Below are 22,185 nucleotides of genomic sequence, written 5' to 3' on the forward strand. Positions count from 1 at the left end.
TTTGAAACCTTACACTTTGCAACATTAAATTGACAGTTCCCTTACCTACCCTTTCATGCAACCTATTCAAGTCCTCCTGCATTGCCATAACATCTGCTACCCAGTTTTGCATCATCTGCAAACAGTTGCATATCACTAGTTAAACTCATCCCAATATATATCATTAATATACAAATTGAACAATAATCGTCCCAAGACTAACCCCTGCAGCACACCACTAGTGACCTTCCTCTTATGGGATACCGCACCCCCATATTCAATTAATTTGGCTAGCTTATCTTAAACACAACATAAAAGTAGCCTTCCTTCCTATGGAAAAAACCTCAAGATTCCTACATCCACCAAAACCACCTCATCATCCTCTTAAAAAAACCAGGAGTCTACAAAATCCATTGCTCTTGCAGGATTTGCTACGTAGGGCAGAGGAAGATCTGGAGAAATACTCATGGCTGAACACCAAAAAGACGTACAATACAAAAGAGAACAAAAAAACGGGTTTTGCTTTCCATACCACTTCCACTGGACATGATGTACTCTGGCAAAAAACGACGATGTCATACATAGAAAACAACAGTTATATAAGAAATTTTAAAGAAGCTGCTAATATGCTAAAAAACCCAACCCAATGCAATAAAAATCGAGGTTTAATTCTCCATCAAGTGTGGTCAGCTCTAATAAAAAAATCTACCTCAATCTGAGCTCGGACTGTATGAACGAGAACAAGAACACGTGACATCGTCCAGTATTGTTCAACGTCAATAACGTTTTATATCTGCATTATGTTATTTGAGTTTATGAATAGCCAGACGGTTATGATTTGTATTTATTAATTCTCTTGTTTAAACTTTGTTATATTATTTACCCCTTGAAGATATAAATCCTACAATTTACGAAACTTGTCGGGAACTATTATTTCAGTATTTTGTATAACTGAATAATAAAAAATGTGGTGTAATCACCGAAATATATCTTTTGAACCAATTAGCCACAGAAGTCTACGCCTGCAATCTGTATTAATGTTTGATATCTGTTCGTCTGCTATCCTCTTATCCCTGCTGATATTTTATAATCCAATCCCATATTCTCCAATTTATGCGACATTCTTCCATGCTGTATTCTGTCAAAAACCTTAGTAAAATCCAAAAGCATCACGGTGTATCCATTCCCCTTGTCTAGCTCAATGGTAACATTATTATAAAATTGAGCAAGTTGCTAAAACATGATCTTCCCTTAGTAAAGCCATGCTGTTCATTTCAAATTCTCTGCCAACCAATTTCTGAATGTGAGCCCTAACTAACTTTTCCAAATTCTTCACCACCACCACTCCTTAGATACTGATTGGTTGATAGTTGAATACATCGGTCTTTGCACCATGCTTATTCAATAGGATTACCATACGTTCTTTCTACTCCTGTGGAATCTTTACCGTTCAGAGACTCAGGTATATAGCTAGTTCAGCTGAACACTCTTTTAGCATCCTTGCTGATATCCCATCAGTCCTTATTGCTGAATTCTTATTCAGTTTGCAACAGCTCTAATACTTACTCCTCATACATCTGAGTTTCTTCATTTAGTGAAGAGGTAGCAGTGAGCTCAATGTTGCATAAACCAGATTGATAGCTTTCAGCAAAATGGGCACTCTTGAGTTGAGCAACCTCTTCCGAATCTGTCATCCTTATCTGATTGCATTCAGTAGAGTAATCATTTATATTCATTCTTTCTTTTACTTGGCATATTGATATAATTCTTTGGAGTTGTCTTAGCTTGCAGAGCCAGTTTCTTTTCATACTCAGACTTAGTTTTCTGTACAACAGTTGTGACTCTTTTGGCCTGCTGTTTATAATTTTCACAGACATCATCCTTATGTACACAGTATTCCTTCCACATCATTCTTTTCTTACAAATCTCTTGTTAATCTTCCCATACAGCAACGTTGCCATTGCGCTGAACCCAGTATACTCCTCAGAGAATACTGGGTTCAGCGTGTTAAGTAAAGTACAATAAGAAATGTATTTCTACTTGATGTAGAAATAAGTTTCTTATTGTACTTTATGCACTACACTGTTTTAAAATTCAGATTTTATCATTAAACATGTAGAGTAATATTTTACTATATTACCAACAATATTTTATTACCTCAACTCTAAGGAACTAAACTTTTTTTTATTCCCCTTTCCTTACAAATTAAATTATTTAAGCACACCAAATGGAATATTTAATGTTTTTGTTTAAATTATTATTTAATATTATATTTTTTAAAGTTAGAGTAGTGGATGTGTGGAATTCATTGCCAGGTTATATGCTGCATGCTAAAATAACAAAAGGCTTTTAGTCACTAGTATTACTACCATTGATGGGTTAGATGATCTAGAAACTGTTACACTAGGGATTAAACAGAACTTTTTCATTTCAAGAACTTCATTTCTAATAATAATAAAATTATAGAATAACAGAATGACACATTGGGAAAAATTATGTAATATTTGTAGAATTTTCAGCTGGGTTTCATTTGAAAAGAGATAAATGCAATAAGAAGAACACTTAAATTGTAAGTGTGCAATGATATATGCTCTCAACTGCAGGAGGATAACACCATCGACATGTACATGGAGTTGTTCTGATCTACATGTACACCATGTTGCCAAAAGTGTCTGGACACCTCCATAGCTCTGAGTTTCAGTAAGATGCAGATAGACGTTCGCAACGCTATATGAATGGGTGTTAGCAGTATAGACACTCTTTGTTGTCAGGATGAGTGGACATAAAGAGTTGAGTCTGATCAAACATGGTATGATAATCAGAGCACACAAGTTCGGTCCGAGAGATTTTTGCCACATTGCATGTGCCCCGGTCTACTGTCCTTAAGGTTATCGTGAAGTGGAAACATGATGGAACCATCAAATCAAACTATTTACTGTTGTCACAGTAAATTGTTAGTCATCTGTAGCAACCATTGCAAATGATTTCCACATGAGGTCTGGAATGGATGCCAGTGACAGAACTATTCACCAGGCAATGTTTGCCCTAGGGTTTCATAGTCATGCTGCAGCTCACAAGCCATTGATTATGCCTGGCATCATCTGGAATGTGCAAACAACACAGTCATTGGACTGTGGATCATTGGAAGTGGGTCCTGTGGAGCAAAGAATTGGAGTACATCATCATGCATATCAAGGATTTAGGCCTAGCGTGGCCTGTTCCGGCCTTAGAAGTCATCGTTCAATTGTTTAAGAGGACATCCTGGTTTTCTTTTTCCTAATGGCTTGTTTTGGTAATCTTTCTGTTTTCATTCTTTGAACGTGTTCCATCCATTTATGTTTATATTTTTTAATTTTTTCTATTACTGATTCTTGGTTTAATTCTTTCATAATTTTTTAGTTTCTTTTGTGATCAAATAAGAGTATACTTTGCAGTTTTTCTCATAAACTTCATTTCTGCTGTTATTAATCTTTTGTCTTTTTGTTTTATTGTCCAGATTTCACTTCCATACAACAAGACTGGTAGGGCTAATGTATTGTATACTTTTAGTTTGCTTTGTTTTTGAACTAGGTTTAGTTTAAATATAGAGTTAATTACACCTGTTATTTTTAATATTTTGCAATTTTTACTTTTATATCTTTTTCATTTTCATAAATGATCATACATCCTAGGTAGTTAAGTGAATTCCTGTTCTAAGATCTTGTTATCTATTACTATCTTAGTTCTTACTGGAACCTTGTCCTTTAAAGGCCATAGTTTTTGATTTTTCTGTTGATATTATCATACCATAATCTTTGACTATCTCATTTAGATCTAAAATATGAGGTGGTATCAAAATGTTTTGAGACTAGGTTTGTAACATGCCAACAGATGGCAGCACAAGGCTGCATGCACAGTAACGGGGAGCACCTACCTTCATAAGTCAGTGTGCCAAAAGGCATCGTCCTGTGTACATCAGGAGCTGTGCAACTATGCTATTCTGACCACCTGTGTTACCACATCTGCGATTTCATCATGGACAGCAAGTTAGAACAAAGAGCAAATGTGAAATTTTGCATGAAACTGGGCAAATCTGCCACAGAGACATTTGACATGATTCGGCAAGTTTATGACGATGCTGCAATTAGTCGTTCGAGGTGTTTTGAGTGACATGCGTGCTTCAAGAGCAGAAGAACATCACTGGAAGACTATGAGAGATCAGGAAGACCTTCAATGAGCTCAACCCCAAAAAATGTCGAAACCATTCGGCAACTTGTGCATGAGGATCGTCGGAGAACACTCCACAACATTGCTGCAATTGTCGGTGTTTCATATGGAACAGTCCAAGCAATTCTCACGTGTGATTTGAACATGCGCCGTGTTGCTGCCAAGTTCGTCCCCAGGTTGCTGACCCAGGAGCAGAAGAAACATCATGTTGAAGTCTGCCAAGAACTTCGTCAGCGTGCCGTGAATGACACATCCTTCATGTCGAGGATCATTGCCAGTGACGAAACTTGGGCATACGTGTATGACACTGAGACGAAGCAAAGAAAAGCAGAAACAGTCTTCACAGTGGAAGAGCCCATCATCTGCACGACCGAAAAAGGCGAGGCAGGTCCGCAGCTCGACCAAGTACATGCTCATCATCTTTTTCGACATTCACGGCATTGTGCATCGAGAATTCATCCTCAGGGGCCAGACAGTCAATAGCGAGTTCTACTGCCAGGTTTTAAGGTGTCTGAGGGAAGACAATTGGCGAAAGTGACCAGATATGTGGTGTGCGAAAAGCTGGATGCTCCACTATGACAATGCACCCTTCTCACCGAGCTCTCCTCACATGTGTTTCTCGCCAGAAACAACATTTTCTCACTTTCGCACGCACCCTACTCACCAGATTTGTATTCTGCAGATTTCGCCCTCTTCCCGAAGATGAAGATCCAGCTCAAAGTTCACCGTTTTGACACCATTGCGGAGATCCTGCACGAATCGCAGAAGGTGCTTAACATGCTTCGAAAAGAAGACTTCCAGGACACATTCCATAAGTGGCAGGAATGCTGGGAGCACTGTATCGATATGCAAGGGGACTATTTTGAAGATGATAGTGTGTAAACGTAGATAAATAAAGTAATTTCTCGTAAACAGAGCTAGTCTCAAAACTTTTTGATACCACCTTGTAGCTTTCTGTAAGTTGACTTCAGAATTTGTAATTATTATTTGGTCATCAGCAAAAAGGAGAATGTTTAAGTTCACAGTAGGAGAAAGTTTAATATCCTGATGGAAATTTTTATTCCATCTAGGTATAATACTTTTTAATATTTAGGTATAACTCTTTTTAATATTAAAAGAGTTGCTGAGAGTGGACATCCCTGTTGGATCCCTTGGTTTATCTCTCTCTCGTATATGATTGCTCATGATTTAATCTTATTTGTATTTGATTATTTTCATATATACTTATGATAGCTTTTACGATATTATTTGGTATTTGTCTTTCTTTTAATATGTTAAATAAAATTATTCTTTTAACTTTGTCAAATGCTTTTTCAAAGTCAATAAATGCAATATGTGTTTCTAAATTGTATTCTCTTCTTTTCTCTATTATTAATTTTAGGCAAAAGGCCAGGTCTATACATGATCGTCCTTTTCTAAATCCATTCTGTACTTCTGAAATAAAGTTTTCGGAATATTTCATTAGTTTGCTATTTAAAATTGTGCTATATATTTTGTAACAGGAATTTAGTATACTTATACCTCTATAGTTTTTAGGATCATCTCTACTACCTTTATGAAAGATACGAATCACAATGCTTTTTTCCATTCTATTGGGAGTTACCAGTTGAATAAATTTTATTTAAAAATAATAGGAGTCTTTCTTTGAATCTTGTACCTGCATACTTAAATAGTTCTGAACCTAGCTTATCTTCTCCAGGTGATTTTCCGTTTCTTGTTTCTTTGAGGCTGATTTCTAATTCTTCTTCAGTTATTTCCTTTTCATTTTCATTAAATGTTTGCCAGTTGTCTTTTTTAAAATATTCATCTGTCCACAATTCTGTGTAGAAATTTAGAAATTCTTCTAATTTCAATTCGGTGTTTAATTTTATGTTTTCTTTAGTATCTGCATTTAAGTGTTTCAAAATCTTATATACATTGGGTCTTATTTTATATAAATCATGTTCTAAATTAGAAACAAATTTGTTCCATGATTCTGTCTTTTTCTGACTTCTCTTTTAGCTATGGCTCTTATTATTTTATATTCTATTTCATCTTCTAATCTTTTACTGCTTAGCCATTTATGATAGGCTTCTTTTTTCATTTTGATTATTTCTTTGATTCTGTATCATCCCATATCTTCAGTTTTTTCCTTTTATTGAATTTTTTGGTCTTGCCTAAGCTTTCATTTGCTGCTGCATTTAGTATCATTTTTATATTAAGTCATTCTATTTCTTCATTTTGTTTTATTTTATTTAGATATTGGTTAATTCTTTGTTCATATAGCCATTGTATATTTGTATCATTTAATAGTCTAGTTTTATAAACAAATGTTTTAAACTTTCTTTCTGTTCTTGTTACTTGTAGCCATTTAGGTGGTAATCTTAATTTTATTTTAACGAGGAAGTGGTCACGGTTTATTTCATATCCTCTGTGAACTCTAACATCTAACGAAAACTTTGATGTATTTTCATTTAAGATAAAATAAACTAATATTGATTTTCATCCTCTTGCTGCCCAAGTATATTTATGTATGTCTTTATGTTTATACAGGGTGATTCAGAACTCTTGGGCCAAACTTTAAGGGATGATAGAACACACCTAAACAAGCACTTTTCTTCATGCAATGTATGGTTCGAACTCAAGGGATGAAGCGCTAGGGGTTAGCAATTACTGTGTCAGGAAATGAAGAAACACAAGAATGACAGATGAGATTTGAAACAATTGCAGAAATTACAGAACATAAATTAAAGAATTTTATTGAACAAATTACAGAAACTGCTCAAAAGAGCACCCGCCAACATTAATGCAGGCTTCACACCTTTGACGTAGTGATTGGGTACATTGGCGAAAACACCAGGCATTTCTCGTACAGCAGCAATGAAATCTTGGCAATAAGGTCCTCATTGGAATCGATTGGGCTATCATAGATCAGGCTTTTCATATGGCCCCATAGGAAAAAGTCTAGACATGAGAGATTGGGCGATCGTGGAGGCCAAGTGATGGGACCACCCCAACCAATCCATTATCCTGGAGATGTTGCATCCAAGGCATTCTGCACATCCATGCTGAAATGGGGTGGTGCGCTGTCATGTTGGAACCACATACATGTTTGAATGTTTGCTGGAACAGGGTTCAGTAATTCTGGCAAGACCTCTTGTAGAAATACGAAGTACGTTCTCCCATTCAGTCTTGCTGGCAGAAGGTATGGGCCAATCAAATGGTCATGTAGGATTCCAGCCCAAACATTTATGGAGAAATGCCACTGGTACGAATATGGACGTGTGGCATGCGGATTTATGCTCGCCCACACATGATAATTGTGGGTATTAAAATGCCCTCACGTGTGAAGGTGCATTCATCAGTGAATAAGACATGTATCAAAGTTCGGCTGCACTGCAGTCTGCTGCCAGAACCACTGTGCAAAAGCCACACGAGGCCGGTAATCTGCAGGTGTCAAGACGTGCACCCTCAGTGCATGGTAGGGATGTAATTATTCATCTCGTAGAACTCGCCACACCGTCGATTGGGGCACACGTACGGCATGGGAAATGCCGCACGTGTGCTACATTCGGAACGATCTGCAACCCTACGTAGAATTTCCTCTGTAACACATGGCATTCTCACACCCTGTATCCTGCATGCCACTGACAAAGGAGCCCATTTCGCACAGATACCGGTGGAATCGCTGAAAAGTTTTACAATCAGGCACACGTCTGGTTGGAAAGTGCTCTCGTTACAGTCTTTGGGCTTACTTCACCTTCCCGTCCGCAGCTCCGTAAATGAAATGTATGTCCCTTTGGTCTCTGTCAACTCCACTGTATATCACATTAAAATTTTGGTTCTCATGGTTCCTTTTAATTTCTTTTTTGTTTCAGTGATTACTGCTATTTTAAAATTTCTTTCATTTAATATTTGGTCTAATTTCTGTTTCTTGGAGTACATGATATGGCAATTCAATGGACGTGTCTGGACTTGGCAGATGCCTGCTGAATGATACTTTCTGGAATTTCTTGTATTGACTGAAATTTGGAGGCAGTAGCATAATGGTCTTGGGCTGTTTGGACTAGGCCCATTCGTTTTTGTGTCTGGATCTTTAAACACTGATGTCTACCATGACATTTTGGACAATTCCTTTCTTCCTACACTGTGGCAACAGTTTGGAATAGGCTCTTTCCTGTATTCAGCACAATAGTGCACCTTCTACTCATAAAGCAAGGACCCTAGTGCTGTGATTTGAAGACATGGAGATGGAAGGACTAAACTTGCCAGCCCAACCTCATTCCTATTAAACATCTTTGGGTTGAGCTCAAGTGAAGGTTGCATGCCAGATCTACTCACCCAATTAACACTCGTCAGCTGTTCGCCCATACTACAAGAGGAATGGAAACAAATTCTAGTAGCAGTTTACCAGAACTTAGTGGAGAGCCTACCCTGAAAGGTAATGGCTGTAATAGCAGCAAAAGGGAGGCCCAACCTCTTACTGACAGCAGTGCTATAGCAATGGAAAGTACAAACAGTTGCTGTCTGGACACTTTTTTTTTTTTTTTGGCAACATGGTGTAGCTCAGTTTGATAACTGATATATTTCAAACTGCAGTTGCTGCTTTTAATAACTGAGTTGTATGACAGCTTTTTTTAAGTCCAAATTTAACTCAAATATTAATTATAGGAATGATGATTAAACATAATTTATGAGATGCAAATATAAAAATGCTAATTAATGATATTTATAAAAATATATCAGCTAATGCCTTTTATTCACTTAATAGGGAAGGGGTAGGCTAGACCATTTTAGTCCTATCTAACTTTTGTAGACTGAGTGGGCAGCTCAGTCTCCACCAGTAGCCAATCAGAGGTGGCTTCTCCCAGACTAGCTATAATTATAAAAAATGCATCCATTGAAGAGATGACTGACAAGTGCCTCATTCTCATGGTCCCTAACACAATATGAAAATCAATCACAATCTGTGATTAATTTTCTTGAATGTATGGGATGAACAACCTGAGTTTTCAGGAGAGAAAAATTCACTTGCCCATGCCAGAGATTGACTAACTCAGGAACTGGTTGAAGAACGCCTTAGGAAAAGTTTCCATAGTTGGTGACTAGAATCAAAGTTAGCCTTTCTTCAGGCAGCCTAGCACTGAGAATGCAAATGCCACTTCCACTAAGCTACACAGTCCTATGATATTTATAATGGAATAGTAATATTGTTTCATGCTATTCAGTTATGTGCCTTGTTAAAATCTTATATTAAATTACCAAAAATAATTATTAGAAAGAAATTAATTAAAATTTGTTTATTGTGTCTTTCATGTTAGCAGTGTCTCTTAATCCATGGGTAAGAACCTAAATGTGGTCATGCCATTCTGAGTGAGTTTGATGAGATCAAATTATACATTGGGTAGCATGAATAGCTGATGATTAGGGATGTACTATGTGAATGGTTGTTGAAAGCTATTTTCTATTTTCTTAGAGTGGCTTTTTGCATCATGACTAAGGATTTGAGAATAGAGCAAGCATTTGTCCTTCCAGGTTGTTTATACTAATGATATTAGTATGAACAACTTGGAAGGAAAAATATGGGAGATAGGATAAGAAAGAATTGCTAGAAGAAATTGAAAGAAATGAGTGAGAGAACTGGTCTGAGCATGCTGCTATCATGGAAAAATATGGAATGAGTCTCTTCTCATTCCATCCCCCCCCCCTTTATAAACATTCCTGTAATAGGAAAATCAAATAAATATTATCCCTTCAATTAAAAAAATCTAAAAATTCAAAAAACACTTTCAAAAACTTATAACAAATGAAACAGTTTAAAAATTTGAAAATACACAAATCTTCATAGAAAAAAAAAGTCCATTTCACATCCACTTCACTAGCATTCATGGCATTAATGCAAATTTAAAGGATGTGCACTGCTAACTACAGACATTCAGACCTGACCTGTTTTTGACTGAATCCCAGAAACAGCAGCTACAAAAAAAACTATCCAATTATCAGACCATACAGTGCCAACTTCTCAAACAGTGAAGTCATTTTTCTTTTAGGCATCAGAATACATTTTGGAAAATTATGGAGACAACTACCGTATTTCAGTAAAACTTTAGTTTAATATAAACCAAAATCCACATTCGACGTTTCAACCTTTATATCAAGGTCATCTTCTGGAGCATATATACTGTATACAGAGAAACAAGCTGCACTACAATCTACATTGTTTGCTAAAGTTACTGACCAACCGTTATAACAATTATTGGCCTGACCTCGGGTGTGTGTGTGGGGGGAAACCTTACTACATCAACGCTAGAGTCCTATTATTAATGTTGTCTATTGGTTGCAAAATTACATTGGGAGAAACAACAAGTCTCTCTATATATATATTAACAACATGATTATACATATAAATTCCAACCAGTTGGTAGGAATGGTTTTCAATACTAGCTGAAGGTTGCTTAGAGTCCTGAAGTATGCTAGATACTAAATATTAAGTAGGCTGAATATGTGCCATCCAGATTCTTGGAATTTTCATGCCACCATTATTGCTGATATTTGGGTGGTTTATCAGAATTTTGCAGGCTTCCTTAAATTTTCTTTCATACCAGGTTTTTGTATGGTGTAAAGAGCGGGTACTTTTCCAGTCAATTTGGTGTAAGGTGTTGAGAGCATGATCTGAGAGGCCTGCTTCACCAAAATGGTTATATTTAACGTGTCCTTTCTTATGTATAGGGATTGTAGGTCCTGTTTCACCAATGTATGGTAAGTTACAGGTGCAGTGGATGCAATAAACTCCAGGATGTGCCAATGGGAGGAGAGGATCCTTAGAGGAGTTGAATATGTTTTTAAATTTTGTAGGTGGTTTAAAGGTGGCATTGAGATTATAATGGTGTAGGATTCTGTTGATATTTTCTGATAACCCTTTAATGTATGGATGGCTATGGTTTTACTGTAATCTACGTAGGCTGTTCAATAAGTTATAAGACTATATTTATACAGAAAACAGATTACCTTTAATCGTCATCATTTACCGTGAGACGCGATGCATTTGTCCCAACGTTGCGTCCACTTCTTAAACACATGTGAAAGTCCATTTTTTGAGAGTTCTTTCAAAACCGCCTCCGCAACTTTTACATATGCTTTGTTGCTTTTGAAATGGCGGCCTCTTAGTGGTTTCTTGAGCTGAGGAAACAGCCAGAAATTGCACGGTGCGAGATCAGGACTGTATGGAGGGTGCGGTAGGATATCTGTGTTGTTCTTCTGCAAAACGTCCACTAGATCACCAGCAATATGTGGCCTTGCATTATCGTGGTGCAATAAGAAGCCATTCTTCAGCAATGGACACTTCCTTTTGACATGCTGTACCATTGCCCGTAAAACATCCGCATAGTATGAGCTGTTTACAGTATTCCCGGGTTCTACAGCGTGTTGGTAGACAATGGCTTCGTAGTCAAAAAACATTATGATCATAACTTTACCAGCCGATTTTACAGTTTTTGCTTTCTTGGGGGTAGGCGAAGACGGATGCTTCCATTCTTTGTGGTTTCTTTGTAGGGTCATAATGATACAACCAAGCTTCATCTGCTGTAATGATGCATTTTAAGAAGTTGTCGCCTTCTTGTTCCAGTCTTTCTTTCCATTCTGTGCACACATCCACTCGATGCTGCATTTGCTCCGGTGTCAAGAGTTTGGGAATCCATCGGGTGCAAACATGTGTCAGTCCCAAATGTTCGGCCATGATTGAGTGAACACTTCCCACAGAAATATTCAGGACAAACATGCAGCTGGCGTACTGTAATTCTGCAATCCTCCTTGATGATAATGCTGTGTTGATCATTGTCTCTGTGATGGACATCGAAGGTCTTCCCTCGCGTTCAAGATCTTCCACATTTTGCCTTCCTTCCTTAAAAGTTTTATGCCAGCGAAAAACACTTGCCCTCGACAATGCTTAATCGTGGAAAGCTTCGCGTATCATGTTAAAAGTATCTGATGCTGATTTTTGCAAACGCACACAAAATTTAATCTCATAACGCTGTTCCAAGGACGCTTCCATTTCGACGACTGGTCGCAGCTCGTAGGTGCGCTGAAACAAGCTTGCATTTAGTCACATGACCCTCTGGCACATCAGCCCGTATACGCCATCTATCAACCTCTTTTGTTAATACAGACAGCAACATTTCTTTATTCCACTGAAATTAATATTGTGATGAGTGGTTTCGCGACAGTAAAATTAGTCTTATTACTTATTGAACAGCCCTCGTAGATTCTTTTTTGATGATGTTTTATGAAGTACAGTACTTTATTAATAGTATTTTTGTTATAGCCATTATTTATAAATATGTTGCTGATGATTTTTAGTTCCTGTTTCAGAGCTTGCTGGTTAGAGCAAATTGTTATAGTTCTATTTTTAAGGGTGTTAATGACTCCATATTTTTGTGATGGTGGTGGTACGAATTAGCATGTATGTATTGGCCAGTGTGTGTCGGTTTGCGGTAGACCGCCTGAAGGAAGACGTGTGACCAGTGTATCCAGGAATGGGAGCGAGTTCTGATTTTCAATTTTGATAGTAAATTGTATGCGTTCATGTTGTTTGTTCAGGTGGCTGAGGAATGTGTTTAGCGTTTGTCGCCCATGTGGCCAGATAACGAACATATCGTCAACGTATCTAAGCCACACTGTAGGTTTTAGAGTGAAGGAATCAAGAGCACTTTGCTCAAAAAATTTTCCATATAGAAGTTAGCAGTTGGGGGGGGATAGTGGTGAGCCCATGGCCATACCTTCTTTTTTTAGTTAAATTTATTTTGCCACACAAAATAACCGGAACATAGTACGTGGACAAAGAGGACCGTAATGTCGGGTGGAAATTTGTTCCGTAGGAGAAGAATTGTGTCATTGATTGGGACATTTGTGAAAAGGGCAGAAACATTGAAACTAACTAATAACTCATCTTTGTCGAGTGTTATGTTTTTAATTTTGTTTATATTAAGCTAAAGTTTTACTGAAACACAGTAGTTGTCTCCATAATTTTCCAAAATGTATCTTTCTTTTTCAGGGGCTTAATTTACAATTCAGGGTTACTGCTGCCATCACCAGGTTTTTCCCTCTGTCTACCAATATGCCTCTGGAGTCAGGTATTCTGTCAGTTGTTTGTCTTAGGTCTTTCATTACTACATCCATCCATCTTACTTGCAGTCTTCCTGCTGTTCTTTTCTTTGATATCGGTATTTCTTCGCTGGTCATCTGTGTTCCAAGCTGCTAGGTTCTCTTACATTCTTATAAATAATAGGATGTTATGTCTTTGAAACAGGCTTCAGACTTCATTAAGTCTTTGTTCATACATTCCAGTATTTTATTTATAAGACAGTCCAAAAATCTTTGTCAGTACTTCTGTTTCAAATGTAATACATTTTCTGTTATATCCCTTTGTTGTTGATTCTGTCTCACAATTGTAAATTAATACTGGGCATAAATAACTTAAATAGTTTTTTCTTTGGATTTTCTTGATAATATTCTGGATATTAGGAGGTTGAAGATTGCAAAGCATCCACAGTTTGGCATTGTTGTTTTTGTTGTATATCACTGTAGTTGTTAATACTGACTCTTAGATATTTTAAAATTATACACTCGTTCAGAGATATAATTATCAACAGCAAAGCTAGCTCAGTCATGAATGCCCTTGAAATGCGCATATATATAGCCTTTTCCTGGTTTATGATAAGACCCATAGGATTTCTTGGCTTGCTTGCAGTCATCTTCCTTAGTGGACTTTAATGCCCACAACTCCAACAACTTCTTTCTTTTCTCTAGTTCCAGTGATCTAGATGTAAGAGAAACTGCGTTAATAAATTTTAGAGATGCCGAGAAATTTTATTCTTGGTTTAATCCTTTATCCAAGTGTAAGCAAACAAAGTTTGCACTTGAAGTATCTTCATGACTTGGCTACTTGTATATGGAGGTTAATGACTTCACATCAGTTGCCTTAGTATTCCAAAGTTCACACCTTTCAGACATGCTATACATTATGGGAAGGACCACCACCCCATACGAGTGACCCTAAAGGATCACTACTAAACTCATTACTCCTGACCTGAATCACTCTGGGACAGGAAGCTCAACAGTGATTTGAAACCAGTGACAGGCAAAAACTCGCCAACGAGTGGAATTTCTCTACTTCCTAGGAAGTTAGCAAATCCAATGACGAGCATTAATAAATGTGATCAGTGGGAATCAGACCCAGAAGAAATGCAAAGGTTGAAGTAATGCAGAAGTCAGATATTTTCCATATACAAGTAGTGGTAAGGTGTATCACCTTATTATTAAAATACTCTGGATCAGAGATAGATGTTGAAAGTTTTTCCACTTGGTTAGACAATAAATTAAAGATGCCATGAATTATATTCTTGGTTTAATCCTTTATCCAAGTGTAAGCAAACAGATTGTGCATGTAGTATCTTCACAACTGGCCTACTTGTATATAGAGGCTAATGGCTTCACATCAGTTGCCTTATCCCAAAGGCATTTGATAGATTACCAGATGACAGAAGCATAAGCTGCAGAAGATGATATTAAATAGCAAATTGGTTAGATGGATTAAAGATTGGCTTTCTGAAAGATACCAGCAAGTTGTGTATGATGGAGTAGTGTCTCAGAAAAGGAAGGCAATCATTGGTATGCCTCAGGTCTTGGTCCTCCGCTGTTTAACTTATTTGTAAATGATATTTTATGTGGATTGACTGGGCATCTTCAAATGTTTGCTGATGATGCAAAGTTAGGTAGAATTATCAGGAGTAGTGCTGATGTTAATTCTCTACAGGAAGAGTTGAATATATTTTTAGCTTGGACAAATGAGGTTACAGTTTTAACATTAAGATGTTGCACTTTGGGATACAGTTGTGGATTGAAGTTCTGAGAGCACATCGCAAGTCTTGCAAAGGCTACACATTGTATTGCTGCTATGATAAACGAGTACATTGTCATGTAGGGATAAGGAGGTGGTGGTGCCTCTATATAAGGCATTGGTCAGAACATACATGGATTATTGTGCTCAAATTTGGTCACCTAGTTTTCATTGTGGTGTGGAAACACTAGAGAGGGTCGAAAGACGAATGACCAAAGTGACATCAGGACTTTGGAGTGTTAGTTATGAAGAGCATTTGAGGAAATGTGGATTACAGAAGTTGGTGGATAGGAGGAAAAGAGGAGACATGATAGAGACCTTCAAGTTAAGGGATACTATTAGATTAATACCAAAGGAATTATAAAAAAGAGTGAATGTTAAGATGGGAAGAACAAGAGGCCATCCCTGTAAGTTGGCATGGTTAGCATATCCGCTCTCCAGCCAAAAGGTTGCGGGTTCGAATCCTGCTGTAGATGGAGTTGGTGGATTGAGTGGAGGAGGCAGAAAGTTGTAGAGTGGGTGCCCTCCCTCGATGAGTTTTTGGACTCCTTGGAGGTGTCATGTAATAAAGTTGTATAAAGATGTGGTGAAGAAGGGTGTGAGAGACAGTTTTTTATGTGGACAGTTGTTGGTGAGTAGAATGCATTGCCAGAGTGCATTGTGAATGCAGGGAGTGTAAATAAATTCGGAGTTCATTATGATAGACATGTTGCTGGTTGAGTGGATCTCCCACAATGAGTCTATTTACTAATTCCTGCTTACACATGCCAAGTTTTTTTTCCGTGAGGGGGGTAATGATAGATGTCCATTAAAGTATTGTACAAAAGGATAGTGCAGGAACACGCTGTCTGTGAGAAAGCAGGAATGAGCCTGCAAGAGAGTAATCATCAATTTACCTAACTGCCCTCTTTTATACGATGTCAAGAATTTTTGGTAAGTTTTTGTTGCATAAGGTTAGAAATATCCATCTTTGTTTAAAAAAGCATTAACAGATTCTCTCCCCCCCCCCTCAACTTCTGCCCACATACTCTTATAAATTTACTTAACACTCAGTGTGAAAAAAATTGATGTGCATCTGTACAGATACATAAAATGTGTACACAGCAAACATATAATTGCCCATCTGTTTTGGTCTTTTTCTGAGTCATTTTTTTTCTAATTTTTGCTTCAACAACACTGATTCTTTTAATCTATCATCTATTATTCTTAGATTTATTCTGCTTCTACATGCATGACTATTAATAATGTCAAGTTCTTTTATGATATCTTCATTTTTTTAACATGTTTTTATGTATTCACACTCCTAATTTTCCACAGAATGTTTGTATTACTTTATTTATAACTCACAGATCCATATCTGAAAGCATATAAAACTCATTCTATATGATACTTGAGAATACAGTTGATGATCTCTGCCTATTTGCATAGTTTTGCATTTTTTAATACTGGTTTCAGTTTTCTATGTTTCATAGATTACTAATAGCTTAAACAGCAATCTCTTTATATCATCACCACCACCATCATGTTTGCTATAGCATTTCAGGTTGAATACCAGCTGCTTTTCCCACATTTCAGATTTCTATGTTTTTTTAATTTGAAGTATGCTCCTGGATATTTCTACACTGTCATTACTCATTAGCATATTTAAAAATTTTATTTGCAAACTATAGTGACATATATATCACCTGATTATAATATACACTATCTACCAATGATTGTCCTGACACTCCTATTATTTGAAGTTATGGAACATTCCAGGTTTGTTAATAACATAAAAACTGGCATACAGATAGTAGGAAGCAGTATTTCATCGTAGCAGTTGGTATGGCAACACAGCGTGAACTCAGTGACTTCGAGAGAGGTGTCATCACGGGCTGTCACATTGGTGGCATGACTATACATGCCATTGCTGCTCAGCTGGAGCATCCAAAATCAAAAGTTGGCGATGTGATCCAGATAGATGCCAGAACATCTCCATCAGAACAGATGGAGATGTTCTGGCATCTAGTGCAGGAAAACACCCAAGGTGGCCACCGAAAATGAGTAACAGGGACAGAAGGATGTTAAAACTCAGACTAGTGGTACACAAAAAATCACTACAATTGGCACAGACCATCCGTGATGAGTGCCAGTAAAGCCATGGTGAGCACTAATACTGTACGAAAATAACTCCATTTACTGGTTTTCCACAGAAGAGCATCAGCACACTTGCCAAATATTACAACAACAAACAAGGTGGCTCGTCTGGCTTGGTGCAAAGTGCATGTGAACTGGACAACTGACCAATGGAAAACTGTACTCTGGAATGATGAATCAAGGATCACCTGTTTCCAGTCTGATGGCAAGGTGTGGTTGGAGGCAGCCTGGTGAACACTTGTTACCACAGTGTGTTGTACCCACAGTAAAGTTTGGTGGTGGAGGAATAATGGTGCATTCAGCTGGTTTGGAGTAGGACCGCTGGTCGTTGTCTGTGGTTCCACGAAGGCAGCTCAGTACCTTGATGTTCTGGATAATCAGGTGCTGCCTACACTATGAAGTTTTTATGGAACAGACCCATTACTATCAAGACGACAATGCCCCATGCCACTAAGCTGCAGCTGTTATGGAAATGGTATGAAGAGATAGGTGTTAAATGACTGCCTTAGCCTGTGCCGAGTCCTGACCTCAATCCCCTTCGAAAACCTTTGTAATGAATTTAAGTGCTGATTGAGTTCCAGAGCAGCATGTCCTTGATCTGTCACTGAACTTAGTGCTCCTTTGATGGAGGAATGGAGACAAATTCCACCTGATGTCTGCCACACACATTGGTGGAAAACCTCCCTGAAAGGATGGAGGATGTGATCAAAGGCAAATGTGGACATACCCAATATTAGGGTTGCTCGCCTGCTGATATCAATTGTAAATTGCTAGTGTCCGGACAATTATTCATAGATAGCATAGATGAAAATAAGAAAATAAATCTTAAGCATAATTTGCTGCTATTCTCTGCAATTATTTCATTGCTCACTTTGGCTTGGCTATCACTGAGTATTGCATTACTCAGTAAAGTAAAGTATTGATTAAATTTAGTTCTCTTAAATAAAATGTCACCTTTTGCAGTAGTAGTCAATTCCAAAAACTTTAATAAGAAATGCTTGTATTATTTGTGTCATTATCAAGCTTTAACCCAGTTCTGTCTGACACTATAACGTTCTACTGTTATCTAATCTAGTGTCAGTTTTGTGTTAAGTGTTCCCCCCCCCCCCCACCTGCAAAAAAAAGCACGAGAGCAGTAAGATTTTTATTTTTTTTTTAAATTCTTCAGCCTTCATAATTGAATAAAGGAAATGCGAGGTGGATCGTGATAGGCAGACTGAATTAGTTTCCTACAATGAGTCCAGGATTTCATAGAATAACAAAATAATAACAGTAAGTCATAAATTAAAAAAGACTATATAGCCATTCTGAACATTAATTTGATATATTAGTAACTATGCTAATTGCTGTTCAATAGGTTCTGTTAGTCACAAGTAGCCGTGCACCAGAGAGGTGGATAGTTCCTGGTGGAGGACTAGAACCCAATGAAGAAGCTAGTATGGCAGCTATAAGGGAAGTTGTGGAAGAGGCAGGAGTTTGTGGCAAGCTTGGACGATGTCTTGGGACTTTTGAAGTAATAATTTATTCATACTGTTTGTTGCAATTATGTTGTGAGATAATATCATGAATTAGTTTGAAAGCCTTTTTAGCATTCACTGAAATACTGTTATAACCCCCCCCCCCCTCCCTACAAACAATGAAAAATTCCAGATTTTTTTTTTTTTTTTTTAATCCTCAATTTCCTGAAATGTACACTCTGAGAAAGTTTACACCATTAACATCTTCCCTATCAACAATTTTCTATCAAAATCTGTTATCCATCGGGATACCAATATCATCAGATTTTATATTTTGGTCTTCTGAGGCTCTCCTGCTATTATCAATCCACTTAGATCTTGTTCTTCTGGGTCCTTTCCTACCATCCTGGCAAAAAAAAAAACATTTGTTTTGTTAATCTTTCTTCATCCATTCTATTAAGTGCATACCACTTTAGATTAGCTCTGCTCACACATTCCTGAATGCTAACAATATCAAATTCCTTCCTAATATCCTCATTTTTAGTATGGTTCTGTCAAGGATGCCAGCTGTTCACTTCTTAATTTTTCTCAGAATTCTCATGTTGTCTTGTGTCTTTGATTGGTTCTTTTACTTCTAACTTATCACTCACATCTATAAGTTAAAATTTGTCTGAACACCTTATATACAGCTAGATTAGTGTTTTGACTAATTTCTTTTATTTAATGTAAATTTGTTGATTTGACCCTATTCCATATGTGCTTTGCTAATTTGCTAATTCTATTGTCTATTTCTGTATTTAGTTTGCTATTTTAATTAAAAATTGTACCAAAATAGCTGAAAGTTCTCTGTTCAGGATATAGTTGTGTTCAGAATTTCCTGCATATTTTCATAGTCTGTCTTTTTGTTACTGATTTTCATACTGAATTTATTATAGCTATGAATTAATTTAGTGAGAGAAAACTGCAGACTTCTGCTAGATTTCTTTAGGAATACATCTACATAAAGTAAACGGCTCTGTTGAATAATTCCTTTGATATCAGGTCTGTTAATAGAGGGTATTTTTAATTAATATTTAGAGATATTTATATAGAGGATATTATCACAATATTAATCCTTCTATTAATCCTACTGGCTGCGGCATTGTTTAAATATAGGATTTTTATTTATTTTATTCAAACAATTATTTTTTTAATTCCAAGTGTACCTATATGCACAAGGGTTCACTCCGATTGGTGCAATGACCTCTTTTTTACTATTACTTTCAGAATCCAAATAAATAACTGACTCAAGACCAAAATACAAAATAAATACATTTAATATTAAAAAACAATATATATATATATATACACTTCAAACAAATATTACATTACTAACTACAAATTAATTGGATCCAAGGCCTTTTAAAAATAAACTTACACTTGTACAAACAAAGTGTTTAGACTAGACTAAACACTTTGTTTGCACAGTGACAAAATGTTCATAGTCAGTTTCTTTCTCTGTCAAGGCCCTTTTCCGAAGATATATGACTTTCATAAGGCATATTCCGGTAATTGGCCCACATTTTTTTTATTAAGCTAAAAGCACAATAAAGAAATAAAACCCAACAAGTTTCGTAAGTCGTTTGACTTACATCTTCAGGGGTAAAAGGGGAAACTGAAAGTTAAAACAACAAAAAAGAGAAATTAATAGTCCATACTATACAGTTATAGCTATCTGACTGTTCATAAAATTAAAAAATCAGAATGCAGATACAAAGCAGTGTTGAGTTTAAACAATGCTGGATGATGCCACGTTCTATTGTTCACGATCATAATGTCTGAGGTATATTTTTTTATCAAAGCTGACCAAACTTGGTGTAGAATTAAGCCTTGGTTTTTATTGCATTGTGTTGGAATTCTAAGCATGTTTGCAGCTTCTATAAATTTCCTTATTTAACAGTTTTTTTTCTATATAAGACATGTTTGTTTTCTGCCAGAGTACATTGTGGCCAGTGAAAGTGGTATGGAAAGCTAGACCTGATTTGTGTTCTCTTCTGTTTTGTACATCCTTTTGGTGTTCGTTCATGCATATTTCCCCAGATCTTCCTGTCTGTCTTACGTAGCAGATGCTGCAAGAACAATAAATTTTATAAACACCTGGTTTTTTAAAAGGATGATGTGGAGGTTTTGGGGGATATAGAAATCTTGAAATTTTTTCCAGCGGCAGAAAGGCTACTTTGATGTTATGTTTGTTTAGTAATTTAGCCATCTTGTCTGTAACATTCTTGATATATGGAAGCGTGATGGTGTTTTTGAAATCTTGTTTCTGTGAGATGCTTGTAGGAGGTGTGTGGAGGATTTTTTTGATAGTCTTGGGCTCATAACCATTTTTTTTTTTTGAGGATCTGTGTTAAATATTCCAATTCTTCATTTCTCTGTTTTTCTGTGCTGGAAATATTATAAGCTCTGCCCCACAGGGTTTTTATTAGACCTATTTTTTGCGAAGGATGGTGGTGTGAGGCCGCATTAAGAAATCTTCCTGTGTTGGTGGGTTTTCTATATATGGAGAAAGAAAGTTTATTATCTTTTTCATTGACTTCTAATAGGATGTCAAGAAAATGAAGTTTTCTAAGTTCTTCTTGTTCTAAAGTAAATTTTATATTCTTATGTAAATTATTCAGGTAATCTTTGAAAGCACTGAGTTCATCTGTTGTTCCTGGTCAAATGATGAAAATATCGTCTACCGTAGCCAAATTTTTGGTTTTTTATGATAATTGATTAAAGCATTATTTTCAAAATTTTCCATAAATAGGTTAGCTAAAGCCGGAGAGAGAGGGAAAAGCCCATAGCCAATCCTTCTTTTTGTTCCCAAAATTTGTCTTGATACATGAAAAAAAAAAGTATTATTTATACAATGTTTATAAAGATCTATGATGTCCGGAGGAAAGAGGTCTTCAAGGAGATGCACAGTTTTGTTTCTTGGAACATTTGTAAATAGGCTGATAATGTCCAAACTTGCTAAGATGTCTGAAGGTCCAATGTAAATATCTTTTACCTTCTCAATAAAATGTGCATTGTTCTTGATGAAAGAAGATGTTTTTCCTGTGTGAGGTAAAATCATTTTAGCGAGATGTTTTGCTAAATTAGAGGTCAGAGAGTCTCTTCCATCCACTATCGGTCTTAAGGGAATACCTATCTTATGTATTTTTGGTACACTATTACTTCTTGGAACTAATGGGTGTTTTGATTGTAGAGTTCTTTTAAGTTCTTCAGTCCAATTAGGCAACTTTTTAATTACATCATTGGTTTTATTGTGAGCACACCATGTGGGATATCTGTCTAAAGGTCTATAGGTATTAGAATCTTCAAGAAGAGTTTTCATTTTATTGTTATAATCTTCAGAGTAATCTTTGTTTCAAAACTACTGTTGCATTCCCTTTATCTGCTTTGATTATAATGATATTTTTGTCTGATTTTAGTTCTTTGAGGGATGTGTATTCCATGTAAGAAAGTTCCTTGGAGGTAATTTGCTTTGCAATAGTAATGCTGTGCCCT

The 22,185-nt window shown here is 36.6% G+C and overlaps 1 protein-coding gene across 1 annotated transcript in view; it reads left to right on the forward strand.

Annotated features, from left to right (window-relative positions):
- Aps (diphosphoinositol polyphosphate phosphohydrolase 1 Aps) overlaps nucleotides 1-22,185 on the forward strand; it is a 97,260-nt gene that overhangs the window by 17,143 nt on the left and 57,932 nt on the right. Inside the window, exon 2 of the mRNA XM_090402244.1 lies at nucleotides 18,552-18,707. Within this exon, the coding sequence (XP_090258370.1) occupies nucleotides 18,552-18,707 (156 nt within the window). The remainder of the gene's footprint in view (nucleotides 1-18,551; nucleotides 18,708-22,185) is intronic.

This window comes from Typopeltis vanoorti, chromosome 12, assembly GCF_054136105.1.
Source record: "Typopeltis vanoorti isolate ZY-2024b chromosome 12, IOZ_Tvanoo_1.0, whole genome shotgun sequence".
NCBI classification, from domain to species: Eukaryota; Metazoa; Arthropoda; class Arachnida; order Uropygi; family Thelyphonidae; genus Typopeltis; species Typopeltis vanoorti.